At 38.1% G+C, this 13,584-nt stretch overlaps 1 protein-coding gene across 1 annotated transcript in view; it reads right to left on the bottom strand.

The window, feature by feature from the left end:
- Positions 1–13,584, bottom strand: part of LOC108534654 (multiple C2 and transmembrane domain-containing protein 1-like) — a gene marked incomplete at its 5' end in the record, with an annotated part of 262,224 nt that overhangs the window by 87,271 nt on the left and 161,369 nt on the right. The window contains 1 exon segment of the mRNA XM_017880123.1: positions 8,173–8,292. Within this exon segment, the coding sequence (XP_017735612.1) occupies positions 8,173–8,292 (120 nt within the window).

Here is a 13,584-nt window from a genome sequence, read left to right as displayed (position 1 = left end):
AAAAAAAAAAAAAAATTAGCCGGGCGTGGTGGCAGGTGCCTATAATCCCAGCTACTGGGAAGGCTGAGGCAGGAGAATTGCTTGAACCCAGCAGGTGGGGTTGCAGTGAGTCGAGATCACACCACTGCACTCCCACCTGGGTGACAGAGTGAGACTCTGACTCAAAAAAAAAAAAAAAAAAAAAATTGAAGGAAATATTTCTAAAAACTGTCTAATTAAGAAGACTGGTACAGTGGCTCGCAACTGTAGTCCCAGCTAGGCAGGAGGCTGAGGTGAGAAAACTGATGGAGTCTAGGAGTTCAAGGCTGCAGTGAGCTATGATGGCACCACTGCACTCCAGTCTGGGCAGCAGAGGGAGACCCTGTCTCTAAAATACACACACACACTCATATAGTGAAAATTGTATAGAAATTAAAACTTATAGTAGACTGTTTTCCAGGAATATGAGGGATATTTCCAGATATGTTGCAGAATATAAAAAGCAGGTGAGCTAAAATGGGTTAAATGTGACTCAATTTTATAAAACAAAACATGTGTGATAAGAAATATACATTTACATTTGTAAGTATATTTTTAAGAAAACAGGAGAAGGCATAGAAAGAGTGTATAGAATATTTGGGAAACTACAAGTATACTCTGCTCCAGATACTCCTGCGACTGCTGGGGCTATCCCACCCTGGTCCTCCTCCTTTTCAGACCCACTACCTTGGAAGGTCTTCTTTTCCCAGGGTGAAAGGCCCCTCTTCCAACCCCTGTCTTAGGTGGGTCATAGCCTTCATGGCTGGACAGCCACCTCCTCATCAACGCCAACCGTGTTGCCTACAAGCCTGCTGTGCCAGTGGAGGAGCCCCGAAGACCATCCCAGGATGATGCACCCCATAAAAGTACAGTCTTGCAGGGGCTACAGCCACCTGCAGTGCACTTGTGTCTTTGCCAGCCCTCTGTGGCTGCAGAGCCACCATGCATCACACTTGGACCTCAAACTCTTCATGTGCGGCACCTCGGGCAAGGATTTCAAGCTCTTCCACCATGTTGCACATCTGTCCTCAGTGCTCACGTGACTTCCAGGCCTCTGCTAAGTTCCAGACCCTGCCTGCACTGCCTTTCTCCAGCCACCACGTCTGTCCCATGCTGCACCATTCCCACCCATGCTCTGTGAGTACTGGCTTTGCAGACGTTACTGCCTTATTCTGGGCCTGAGTTTCCTCATATGTCCAAAGGGAGAAGCATCACTCTTTTTTTCTCTTTTCTAGTTGTGTCGTGAAGACAAAAGGATTGCCTTCCCTGAGCCTGTGGACTGGGTGAATAGGAGGTAAAGCAGGGAACACAGGCCTGCGAGTCAGCTGGAACTACCTTCCCATCCAGCTGTGCTGCGCTAGCCTTTGCAAGTGGCTTGGTTTCCTGCTCTCCCAAGTGGCAAGCAATTGTCCAGAAGAAAGTGACAACAAAAGAGTATGGCCATGGTCTGGTTCATTTCTGTTTTCTCACCCTTAAGCCACTACTCCCACCTTTTGCTCAATAAATATTGCATACTCCAAAACAAACAAAAGCAAAACAACAACACCACCACCACACACATAAACAATCCTGTTGGAATACTGAGGGGGATGAAGCTGAAACTATGGTTTAGGTGGGGCCTGCTCCTGACGGGTCTTCTATACTTGAAGATGTTGGGGAATACTTTTATTTCAGAACTGTCACCTCCCTACAGGTCTGGAGGTAAGGATGAAAGGTACAACTGAGATAGAGTTGCCAGATAAATATAGAACATCCACTTAAACTGGAATTTCAGATAAATTAAGAATGTTATAAAAACATATAAGTGTAAGTATGTCCTGTTGTTATCTGAAATTTCCATTGAATTTGGCATCTGTGTTTTTATTTGCTAAATCTGACAACCCTAAATTGGGTACACATTCATAGGGCTTCAGGGCTGGAATTTGAGGGAAATTTGCAAAGTAGAAGGCCTGGTCATCTACTGAGAGGGAGGGGACAGTGGTGGGGGGACTTGGGATGAGTGAAGAAAATGTGGAGATCTTGTTGGTGCAAATCCAAAGCCTGATGACAATGGTTATTAACATATTGGGTTGCACTATGTACAGCAAGTGATTATCTAACAAGGCTAAACAGTTGGTGAACAGCTTTGAGAGGGGTCACAGGGGACAAGCTTTTTACCAACATCTGATTGGCTGTTGATTCTACTGATTTATCCTAGTGATCGTGTTGGAAAACTAAAGGTCTGGTTCTTTTCATGGTCCTCCTCAGATTTTTTTCAAGCTCATGACCTTCTGAAAAAAATTGAGAAAATTGCTGTTGAAATAAGCACGAAGAAGAAAAGAGTGATCATCCATTTTTAGATGTGTTTACAGGCTGTATGACTCAGTGTTGCTTCTGCTAAGAGCACTGAATATGTGGTCTTTTTTGGTACTGAGAGGCAAACACAGGAAACTTGTGGTCTATGCTGCTTTCAGTGAATGATAAAACTCTTACTGAAGTAGAGAGAGTCTAACTGTACATTCAGAGTGCTTTGCATATGACGTCCTCTCCTCTGTCAGCTTGGCTTTGGCCAGCCTCTTTAGATCCTGTTAGGAACACTTGACTTATTCAGTATTCCATATATTCCACCACAGACTTCTTTGGAATGGAAAACACTGGCTGACAAAATAATAAATGTGCTTGATTTATAGGAGCTCAAGTCAATCAGATGTTTCTGTGGTGGACCATTCCAAACTGTTCAATCAACAGCACTTATGGCAAAGAGTGCTGCTCTTAGGAGCTTTATTTGTAGAGATAAGTACTGTGGGTCTCATTGGAACAGACCTAATGGGAGACAATATTCAGTACTATTCTGAAAGGGAAATGGAGAAACAAATGCTTTGTCATGAGAAGGAGCTAACTAAACATTTCAGTATTTCCTAAAGTATTTTAGCAAGGCAGACTCTGTCTCAATTTGTGTCACAGTCATATCATGAGTCAGAGAATGATTTCATTGATCTGCCCCACTCTTCAGTCTTTTAATGCCACCATTGATTAGATAACTGAGATTGTTGTGTGGGAGGAATATCATGACAGTAAAAATGAATGTTCTTTTAAAGTGTAATTAAAAAACACAGCTTGAAGAATTTTTTGTGTCAAAGATATTCAAAAATTGCTTTGACACAAAAAAATTTATTCACATATATGAAGAAGTCAGCTTTGATGGGCTCCTCCCATGGTCACCTTGGTGAATGGAAGGTAGCCCTCCTGGTCATGAATGCTTTGGAAATTAATGGTGGCATGTGGGAAAGAACAGATGACTAGCACCCATTCATGTGAGGTTACTGGGTACCTCATAGGAAGGAATCTGGAGACAACGGGGATTTCATGCAAGGCCCTGGACACTAAGAAAGCAGTCCTTTGGGAAAGGAATGCCCATGCGTGTACCATAGATACAGACTGGGACTTTACAACAGGGCACAATTGGGTTCACATCACACTTGCTCTGGGGAGTTGCTTACTTATCATCCTTGATACTGAATTTTCTGATTTGTAAAATGGGGATAAAACTATTTAGAATTATTTACTGGATATAATTATTGTAAAGGAAAAAAGGAGGTGATGTCTCTAAAAGGCTTAGCAGGATGCCTGATACATAGAAATTGCTTGATAAATATCCTTTCTGTTTCCCTCAATGAGAGATATGGAAGACATGGGATGAGGGGTGTGGGAAAATTACTACTTTCTATTAATATGTCGGCTTAAAGATGTAGTTAGTGCTACTGGCTTTTCTGTAATTCGTGGGAGAAACTTGCTGTAACAGTGCCCAGGGAGAGGTGGGATATATCCCCAGCAGAAAATGTGATTGACTGGTGGTTCGGAGTATAAACTTCAGGCAGACTGCTCTGTGTTCTAATACTGGTTCTGACACTTTCTGTGTGTTTTTGGATAAGTTATTTAAACTTTCTGGCCCTGTTTCCCTGTATGTGCAGTAGAAATGATACTTACAGGGTGTGCAATAGACCCCTGGTTTGCTTGGCTAACTTATTTCCTTCATTCTCTGTGACTTGATTCTCTTTTCTCAAGGAAGAGCTCTTGCAGCCATGCTTGTCTACATGAGCATGTTCCTTTGCTTACAACTGATGAAGGGACCTGGCGGGGGGCGGGGCGGCAGGTCACTTGACTTAGGAGGATCCAACCCATTGGCTGGGCTAACACAATCAGCTTCTCTCTTGGAGGAGGACTAAATCACATGGTGAATTTAAAGTACTTCACACAGAGCCCAGGGTGTAATGATGTTTCAACAGTTTTTAAATCAAAGTAAAAGCCATTTCCTGGCATCTACTCTTCCACTTTCAAAATGTCTCTCTACAGTCACTGTAATTTGGATAGTTGGTACAAGCCTAATAGGCAATGCTGGTGAGAACTTTTCCCAGGTTTTGAAGTGACAGCTCAAACCAAGAGAAGGATGACATTCCTATCTCTATATCCCTTTCATGCCAGGGACATTTCTGAATGAAGCATGTCTTCAAAGGTTTTCTCTGGAAAAGCCTAACAATTCTCATGCTAGAAATTTTAATGTCATAGTCCCAGTCTAGGTATATTCAGACCTAAGATTGCTTATTTTTAACAAGTCCAACTAGGAAATAGCAGAGGTGAAATATTTTTAACCATGCCTCTTTCACATGGGCACCCTCTGTGTCTACAGTTTTAACCTCAGGAATGGCTGTTTACTTATTCTGTCCTTAACAGGTTCAGCTCATTAAACGCTGCAAAACTTATTCAGCAAGGATTACATCTGCTTTTGCTCATTAAACTAGAATAGGCACCATGGTGGGGAAAAGGTATGAGGGTTCAGTGCCTGTAATCTTAAGGGTCTCCAAGAAAGGAAAGACTCTCCTTAAACAATAAACACATAAAGAAACACTTTCCTGTTTGGTATTAATCTCAAATATTAGCCAATACATTGAAGACAGAATTTTACCCATCTATGCATTTTTCATCTTTCACAGTGTTTCTTTTATTTTCTTCTTCAACTTCTTATGTCATGGAAATTTTGTTTCCTTTTCTTTCTTTTCTATGACGTGAAGGTCATTTTGATTTTCTTTTATAGTTTTCACCCTAATTAAATTTTGTCAGCTGAATGTATAGATTTTGTTTTGGTTTGGTTGATTTTGGTGGCAGAAAATTCTTTCTCTTTCTCTGTCTCTCTTTCCTAAAACAGAAAGTTTCCTGGTTTGGAATCAGCCAATGGTGTGATCAATGCACCTCAGAGATCCTGTAAAGTTTTCACTTATGCTGAAAGAGTCTGCAGTGTCTTTGGGATATCAATATGGACTTACAGGAAAATACCATCCTTCCAGTACTATGCACTATGCAGGAGAGTCAATTCGTCACAGCATGGCAACCCCTACACACACTTTCCCTAAATTCATATATATGTGTGTATATGTATGTGTGTATATATGTGTGTGTGTGTGCGTGTGTGTGTGTGTTTGTGTATATATATATATACATATATATATGCATTCTGTAACCAGCAAAGTATAATCCAGGTTTCTTTTCAAAAGGAGCAACCGGTTCAAATGCACAGCTGGATATGCCAGCAAACACATAATTAGACAAATTGGATTTAAGAGTTACGTAAGGTCTTAACTGAGCCAGTGAATAAGAAGCTGAATGAAACGTTGTGATTGCTGCTCTGGTGCCTAGAAAGAACAGAATATGTGGATCTGTGTGTTTTGGGCAAATAAAAGGCAATTACTGGGAGTTATGGAGTGTAGTTGGCATTCCATGAGAGTTAGACTATAGAATGTTTCACAGTGGGTTGTGCTGGGGAAGAAAAATGTCCATGGCTAAAAGAGGAGCCTGTTAGAGGAGATGTACTAAAAGGAAAAGATTTGGTAAATACTATTTTGAAGCTATATTTTGCAACAATTATATGATATGCATTTTTTCAATAGGCTATAAAATGTCTTAGAGAATTTTAAGTACAAAAGGATACATTATATATTATTTTTCCTCTGAAAGCAGATGTTTCCAGCCAAGCCAGGTATATTCTGAAGAAGATAACAAGCAAAGTCTACAGTGTCAGAATTTTTCGCTAAGAATACCAAAACCAGTGACTAAATATTGAAGATAAGCCCCCTCATAGAATTAAGAAGCTAAAACTAAATTACCAGTTTTTCCTATTTGGAAATAATCTTATTTGCAAATTTGTCTCAAGGCAACAGAATGAAAAGTAGATATTCTTCTCTCTCGACAATCTCCACGAAGTAAATGGGACAAAAAAGCAATTGTCTGAAAGAGTCCTATTTTCTTAAAGAAAACATCCTGAATTAATTGATGAAAGTACCTATTAGTCCCCATGACACCAATGCTTACAGCATTTAGGGCTTGTCTCTCAGTGTGCAATTTAAATATATATCCATAAAATCCTTGCCAATAATACTAATAACTTCTTGTCTATTGATGCTGACTAAACATTAAAATCTCTATTAGCAATCTCATGTTTGGTTTGATATACTTTACAAAGAAGGTTTTGAACATGTCTAATTTGCAAAGCAGGTACTACAGACAGTGACAAATACAAAGATGAACAAAGTTTCCTTCCCTCAAATTTATAATCTAGTAAGAAAGACAGAAATATAATAGAGAAGTAAACATGGTGTCTTGCTGGCAACTTTGTCACATACTAAAGGAAATTATTTTGAAGAATTTTATATTTTGCTTACATTGCTATTTGAAGTGTATTTTACTTGTGTTATTTAAAACGGAAGTTCTTTTACATTGAAGGTATGTATGCAACCATTAAGATGGTTACTATTGGCCGGGCGCGGTGGGCCTCAAGGCCTGCAATCCTCAGCGCTTTGGGGAGGCCGAGACGGGCGATCAACGAGGTCAGAAGATCGAGACCATCCTGGCTAACATGGTGAAACCCCGTCTCTACTAAAAAATACAAAAAACTAGCCGGGTGAGGTGAGCGGGCCCTGTAGTCCCAGCTACTCGGGGAGCTGAGGCAGGAGAATGGCGTAAACCCGGGAGGCGGAGCTTGCAGTGAGCTGAGATCCGGCCACTGGCACTCCAGCCGGCGACAGAGCGAGACTCCGTCAAAAAAAAAAAAAAAAAAAAAAAAATGGTTTTACTATTAAATATTATATATTATACACTACTTTTAAGCTGATGATCAAATAATTCTGCATCATTATGGGCACAGTAGTTGGCAAAAAATCTATTTATGATCTATTATAATCTACAGATCATAAATCAAATAGAGATCCTTAATGGCAAGAAAAGTAGTAGTCTGCTAAGGACCAAGTAGATTCTCGTGTTTGCCAACCTTTAAATTCTTCTCAACAGCAGTCTATTGAGTTATCAAATTGTAAATGTCGTATTTGGAGAAGACACTCCCCTCATTTATTTACATGTGGGAAAGCTTTTTGAAGTTAGGTTGCTAGGGGCATGGTGATAGAAAATCCAAGGGGAACAAAGCTTGGCAGAACATATGTGATTATAGTGTGGGCAGCTTCTGCTACTTAGTCTAAAACTCTTCTAGAAAGAGAGGGTTGTCTCATACCTTCTGCTTTCAAAAATGCCAAAGAGGACAGGTAGATTTAGTATAACTTTCCCTAGGTTAAATGAAAGCTCTTAATCCTTAAGCTTGATATCTCAATACACCTCTGACACAGAGAAGGATATTTACTGTTGTCCAGTGAAACTGCATTGGACTAAGGTACTTAATACACGTTTCCAGGCCAACAACCATCAATTCTTCATTTCTTCCAATGACAGAGAACAAAGAATCTATCTGTCTTAAGTAAAATACATTCACTTAGTTTGATCACTAATAATTTTGTGACATTGTATCTTAAATCAGGATTCATTAAGATATAACAAATAAGGAGAATAAAGCAATTATTTGAAGTAGCACCCATTTATGATTGAAAATCATAGCTCATTCTTTGGTGTTGCTCCCTGTTTTAGTTTCTACCAATAGGAGTAATGTTAGAAATAAGTGAATACTTTCTATTGTGTTAGGACCAAAGAGTCATTAGTTTTGAGCTGATAAAATTTTCCTCTAAACTTGAGTATTTATAGACAGAATTTCTGGTTTGTAAAGCCAAATTCAATGTTGATCTTGTCAGAGGGACTAGAATAAGAACAAAAACACATACAAGTAAGAGAGTAGAGACTTACTGTATCACGTTGCCTGTTATCTTTCCCTGATATTATCAAGAAGTAGTTCCATGTCAATAGTAACAACAAAACCAGTGGTATCATGTAGAGCTCAAAGTTCCAGACAACAAAGAGAAAGAGCTGGAGGAGAGAGAAGAGAGAAGAAGGGATGAGTCAACACTGAATTTCATTAAATGGACTCTTATTTATACTCTACTTCAAAAACACAAAACCGAATGCTTCAAAACAGGAAGATTTATCTTGAAAACAAAGCCTTGGAAACTTTTAGACATTTTCTAAAATATAACTGACCCTTGAAAAGTCACTGGTAAGATTTCCAATCTGTTTAATTTCTATTAAGGAAAAGTTGATATCATTACGTTGTCAAAGAGGAAATTTGAGTTTTTCTCCTCCAGTGAAATTATTGTTAAGTTGAACACAATTTTTAAAAAGCAGCAAAATGAACTCCACTACACTGTCAGAAATAGCCTGGTCTATCTGCCTTAATGATAAAAAATGAATCACTATTTAATATCAGGGACTTTTAAAAAATCTTACTTGGATAATACAACATAACAAGATTAATAGGCAGATGAAAATACCAAGTCTACATCAGACAGCCCCAAAGATTTCACAACATGAAAAAAAGCACTGCTGCCGACAAGTGTACAAAATGGTTGGCTTAACATTTAGCATTACCATAGAAATCAAACAGCTATTACAAGGAAATTTTGTCAAAACAAATTTTAAAATGCCTATTTGTATTATTCTTTTTTAACACTACCTACTTCTCCAAGTATATAAACTTTTTCATTGTAAGATAAATGTTAGATTAAGAACTCAGGGTGGCAGATGGAGTCATTCTAAGAACACTTACATTATAAAACAACACAAAGTTGGATATAAAGTATGACTCACCCCCAACCCACACCAGACTTGTAATCCTGGACAGATCATCTAAATTCTCTGGGTCTATGGCTTTTGCTGTCAAATTAAGGTAATGTTAAGGCGGGAGGCATTTAAAAACTAGATTCCACTCCTGACACTAATGCTAACTAGCCATATAACTTTTAAGCAATATATATATCCCCTCTTTCGTTTCTTCCCTAGTAAAATGGGGATAATAGGATTATCCACCTCAGGGTTGTGAGAATTAAACCCACTGCTTGGTGCACAGTAATTTCGCAAAAACAAAAACCCAAACCATTATTGTGTACATGTTATTAATACCTTACAAAACACAGAAAGTCAACTAATTATTGATTAAGGTCCTCAAGTAATACAGATTATAATACTGGAAGCTAGAAAGCCCTCTGCCTGCTAAGATTTAGCTGAACATAGCATAACTGGGACTTTCAGCCAGCTGGTTGGAATAACACAAACATCTTGCATTTGATAGGTCAGGAGAGTTAGGGGCAGTGCCCTAAGGACACCCGTGTCAGGCACAGCAGCATGGACCATTTGCAGTCTTCTTAATAAATCTCAGTGAAGCCTGCAGCCTATTTAAATAGCAGAGAAAATTAAACAGTGTGAAATGGTAGGGAGACTCCTGGCCTCAGGGCCAGAAGACCAAGGTTCTGAGCTTTAGAAAGTCACTTTGCCTTAGTGTTCTCATATCTTGACAGAGGTCTATAAATCTAATTGTCTTGAATATTTCTCTAATATTTAAAATGACTTCATGACATTACTGTACCATCTGTTTTTTCAATGTGACATTAAATTTTGAAAACTATATATTTTACCGAATTCTTTTATATTCATAACCAAGAGGGCGCCAAATAGCACAAATAATAGTTAAGTAAGCCAATAAATGATTTTGGACAGAATTACATAGTAACTATAGATTCAAGTTCCTGCATAAGTTCCAAATATTGTAATACATGAAGCATGAGCCATATCTTTTATTTTATGAGAAAAAGTAGGAAATTTCCAGAAAAGAAAATATTTCCATTCAATTTTGAAATTTATACCAATTATACAAAGATGATATAAATAATTGATGGTTATGATTATTAAAATATATTTTTATAAAGATAATTCTTTTTTTAGAAGTGAATTAAGGTAAATCTGACAGACATCAATACATGTAAAAGGGAAAATCATTTTTGGCTAGAGTCCATATTCTTTATTATTTAATTGTAACATTTAGGCAGTCACTAGAATATAAGCTCCTGTAAAGGTAGACTTTTTGTTTTCATTCACTGTTTTATCCCTAGAGCCTGGAACATGCCCCTACTTGGGGCATGGCAAGTGCTCGATAAGTAAATATTTACTGAATTAATGGATAAATGGACACTGGGTTCCCCAATCATTCAACAGAATTCTATTTAATTATTTGTATTAGCAAAAGTTCTATAGATCTACTACATAAAACCAAGTGACTTCAGGAAAATGCATTCAGAGTTACAACCTGGGATACTACTAACAAATTTCTCCCTCTGACAAAAAAGTCTACCTTAGTACTTCTAGACAAGATTTTCTTTCCATTTGGCTATGCAGTCATGAACTATTTTGGATATTATGGTCTTTGCTCTTGGACCTTACTTTATGTTTGCCTTTTCTGAGGGCACTCATTTGACTTAGTGTGTTCTGGCCTCATGGATGGGACTCAGATTATCCCATTGCTAAATATGACCAATTGTAATCTTTGTAACCTATTGAGCAGATATATTTTCCCTTCTAATGTCCATTCATTGGTGTTAGGTTCCTCGTCTTATTCAGAATGAATTTCCTTGTAATGTCCATGTATTGGTGTTAGCTGCAGGCCTGTCATCCACAGAAAAACTTCCTAGATGACAATCCTGCAAGCAATCAAGACATCTCTCATGCCTTCTTCTTCTCTAGGTTTAACATCACCACTTACTTCAAGCATCAGTTACACATTATGGTTTCTAGGCACTTCCCCACTGTAGTCATCTTCCTCTTACCACATCCAAATCAACACATCAAAAACTTTAGCACTCAGAACTGACACACACTTCTCATAAATGCCTATGGTATTTTTATATGTCCTAATAACACGGGCACCAGAACATGGATTGGGGAAAGACAGAGGAGAGTGAGAGACAAAGGAAGAAATTATGTTCATTTTAGGAACTCTGGCAATGGAAAAACCATCTCCTTTTCTATTGTGGTTTTAATAATCTAATATTTGGGTAATTGAGTGAGGAGGGTCTACTGTTGAAAATATATATTTTTAAAACATGAGGGCTTTGAATAAATTGTAAATTCAAAAGCATTTATTTTCTTTTCACCACCAAAATGAAGATTTCAAAAGGTTAAAGAAAAGAACATGAACACAGATTAACAATAAAAATGTATTTATTGAACAAATACGTTATGAAATATTAGATGTTTGAAAGTAGAACAGCCAATCATTTATTCAATATAATATTAGTGATGATTCTACTTCCTGTTAGCTGGTGAGGATCCTCTAATAAAGAGAGCCCTCAAAGGAAGAAAGGAGCTTTTTAGCTCATTCACTCCACACTGAAGCCTCTTCTCTCCTCTCTCTTCGGAAAGAGATCAATCTTCTCCTCTTTCCCATAAAAAAACTGAGATAACACAAAAGACCTGGCCTTTAGTGTCCCACTAGAGTAGTAAGAGAAATAAGGCAGCTGGAAGAAACCCAAGGAAAGCCACGACAATGAAGGATCTGTCCATGGTCCTGATTATACATTTTCAGAGGTATGGGGGAAACGAGATATAATAATGCATTAAAATGGGATGGAAAAGAAATCAAGAAACAATTTTAAAATCTTTAATGTATTCACAGAATACAAAAATAAACCATAAAATGTCTAGAATTTGTCCAGATCTGCATTTCCGGACTGCTTTTTGCCTCTGTGTGTCATGGAACGAGGACCTGCAGATTTTAGAAATTTTTGATGTTACAGTGTAGTGATGAGGACACTCACAAATGTCTACACAGTGTTGAATTCCTTCACCTCCTTCACTACAGCACCCTTTCTGTATTTTTTCCTCTCTGTCACATAATCTCGTCACGTCTCCCCCATCTCTCCTTTTAATAAGGAAACTTAGGCTGTCTACATTTTACTCTCATGGAATACATACCCAATTCCAAACAAAACATCTACCCCTACATTAGTTATCCATGTTCATTAGAGACTAGAACTATTCCAAGAATTTGGTGGCTTTCTTTTTTAATCATTAGATGGCTGTTGTAATTTACAAGTAGAATTCAATACCAGAAAATCTTCAGGGAGCATTAGCCAAATGGTATAAGTACACACAACCCCCTTCATTAGAAAGAGAACATTGAGAGTTTTACTCATTATCCTGCATGTTAGAAGCTCTCTGTCAACTGGCCTTGGGCTGTTAGCCACGACTGTGGGATCCCTCAAGGAGCTGCTGCAGTGTGGTACAGTAGAGAGAAGAGTATTTGAATCAGGCCTAGGGCATCCAAGCTCTCTAGTCACTAGCTTTGGGACCTTGGGCAAGTTACTAGATTTCTCTTAGTTTTGTCATCTGAAAAGAGAAAATGATACTATTTACTTGGCAGATTTGAGAAGCAATTAAGCTGATGCTTGATACCTATAAAATGCTCAACAAGCATTACGTGTTATGACAAGCAGGAATTGATTGGCTTACACTACATATAATTTTTTGGCCCTTCCAGCGGCTTATCACTTTTCATATACTACCCTAGAATCCATAACTAATGATTGTTTCAAGAATAAGAGCTATGCTAAAGAAGTCATGCCAACTAAATAGAAAGAGATGATGAAATGAGTGCCACTTTCCATTTTTCATATTTAATTTGTGGTGACTGAGTGCAGTAATGACCCCAATTTTTCCATGTTTCCCTGTATCCATGACTTTTATAATAGCCTCCCACAATGACTGAGATTAGGCATATAACTTATTTTGGTCAATGATAGAGTAGCAAATATGATGAAAACAGAGGCTTAAAAAAACATGGGGCATAGTTGCTCCATCACCCCAGTAGAAAGCCAGACAGCATCCAAAGCAAAGCCACCTACCAGAAGCCAACCAAAGACGCAAGAGTGAGCCCAGCTAAGCCTAGTCCAAACTGCTAACAAAATCATCACTAAATAAATGATAGTTGCTTTAAGCTACTAATTGTGGAGCGGTTTGTTATACAGCAAAGGCTCACTAATACATATTATTCTGTCTCCAAGGAGACAGTGTGGTAGGATAAAATACAGTTTTGACCAGAAGCCCAAAGAAGTGATTTCAGTTCAATTTCTGCTATCTGATCATCGCAGGACCCTGTGCAAGTCAATTATTCTCTTTTCCTTTAGTCTCTTACCTATAAAATGGAGATGGTTACACCAGCCTATTTCACAAGTTGGCTGTGGAAAAGCAAGTGATATATGTGAAGATGCTTCATCAAAAAGCACTATATTATTAATATAATGCTTTTCTTTTTCTTCTTCTTTTTTTTTTTTT

The sequence above is a fragment of the Rhinopithecus bieti genome, unplaced genomic scaffold (assembly GCF_001698545.2).
Source record: "Rhinopithecus bieti isolate Rb0 unplaced genomic scaffold, ASM169854v2 scaffold_12189, whole genome shotgun sequence".
NCBI classification, from domain to species: domain Eukaryota; kingdom Metazoa; phylum Chordata; class Mammalia; order Primates; family Cercopithecidae; genus Rhinopithecus; species Rhinopithecus bieti.
This window is presented reverse-complemented; position numbering and strand designations above follow the sequence as displayed.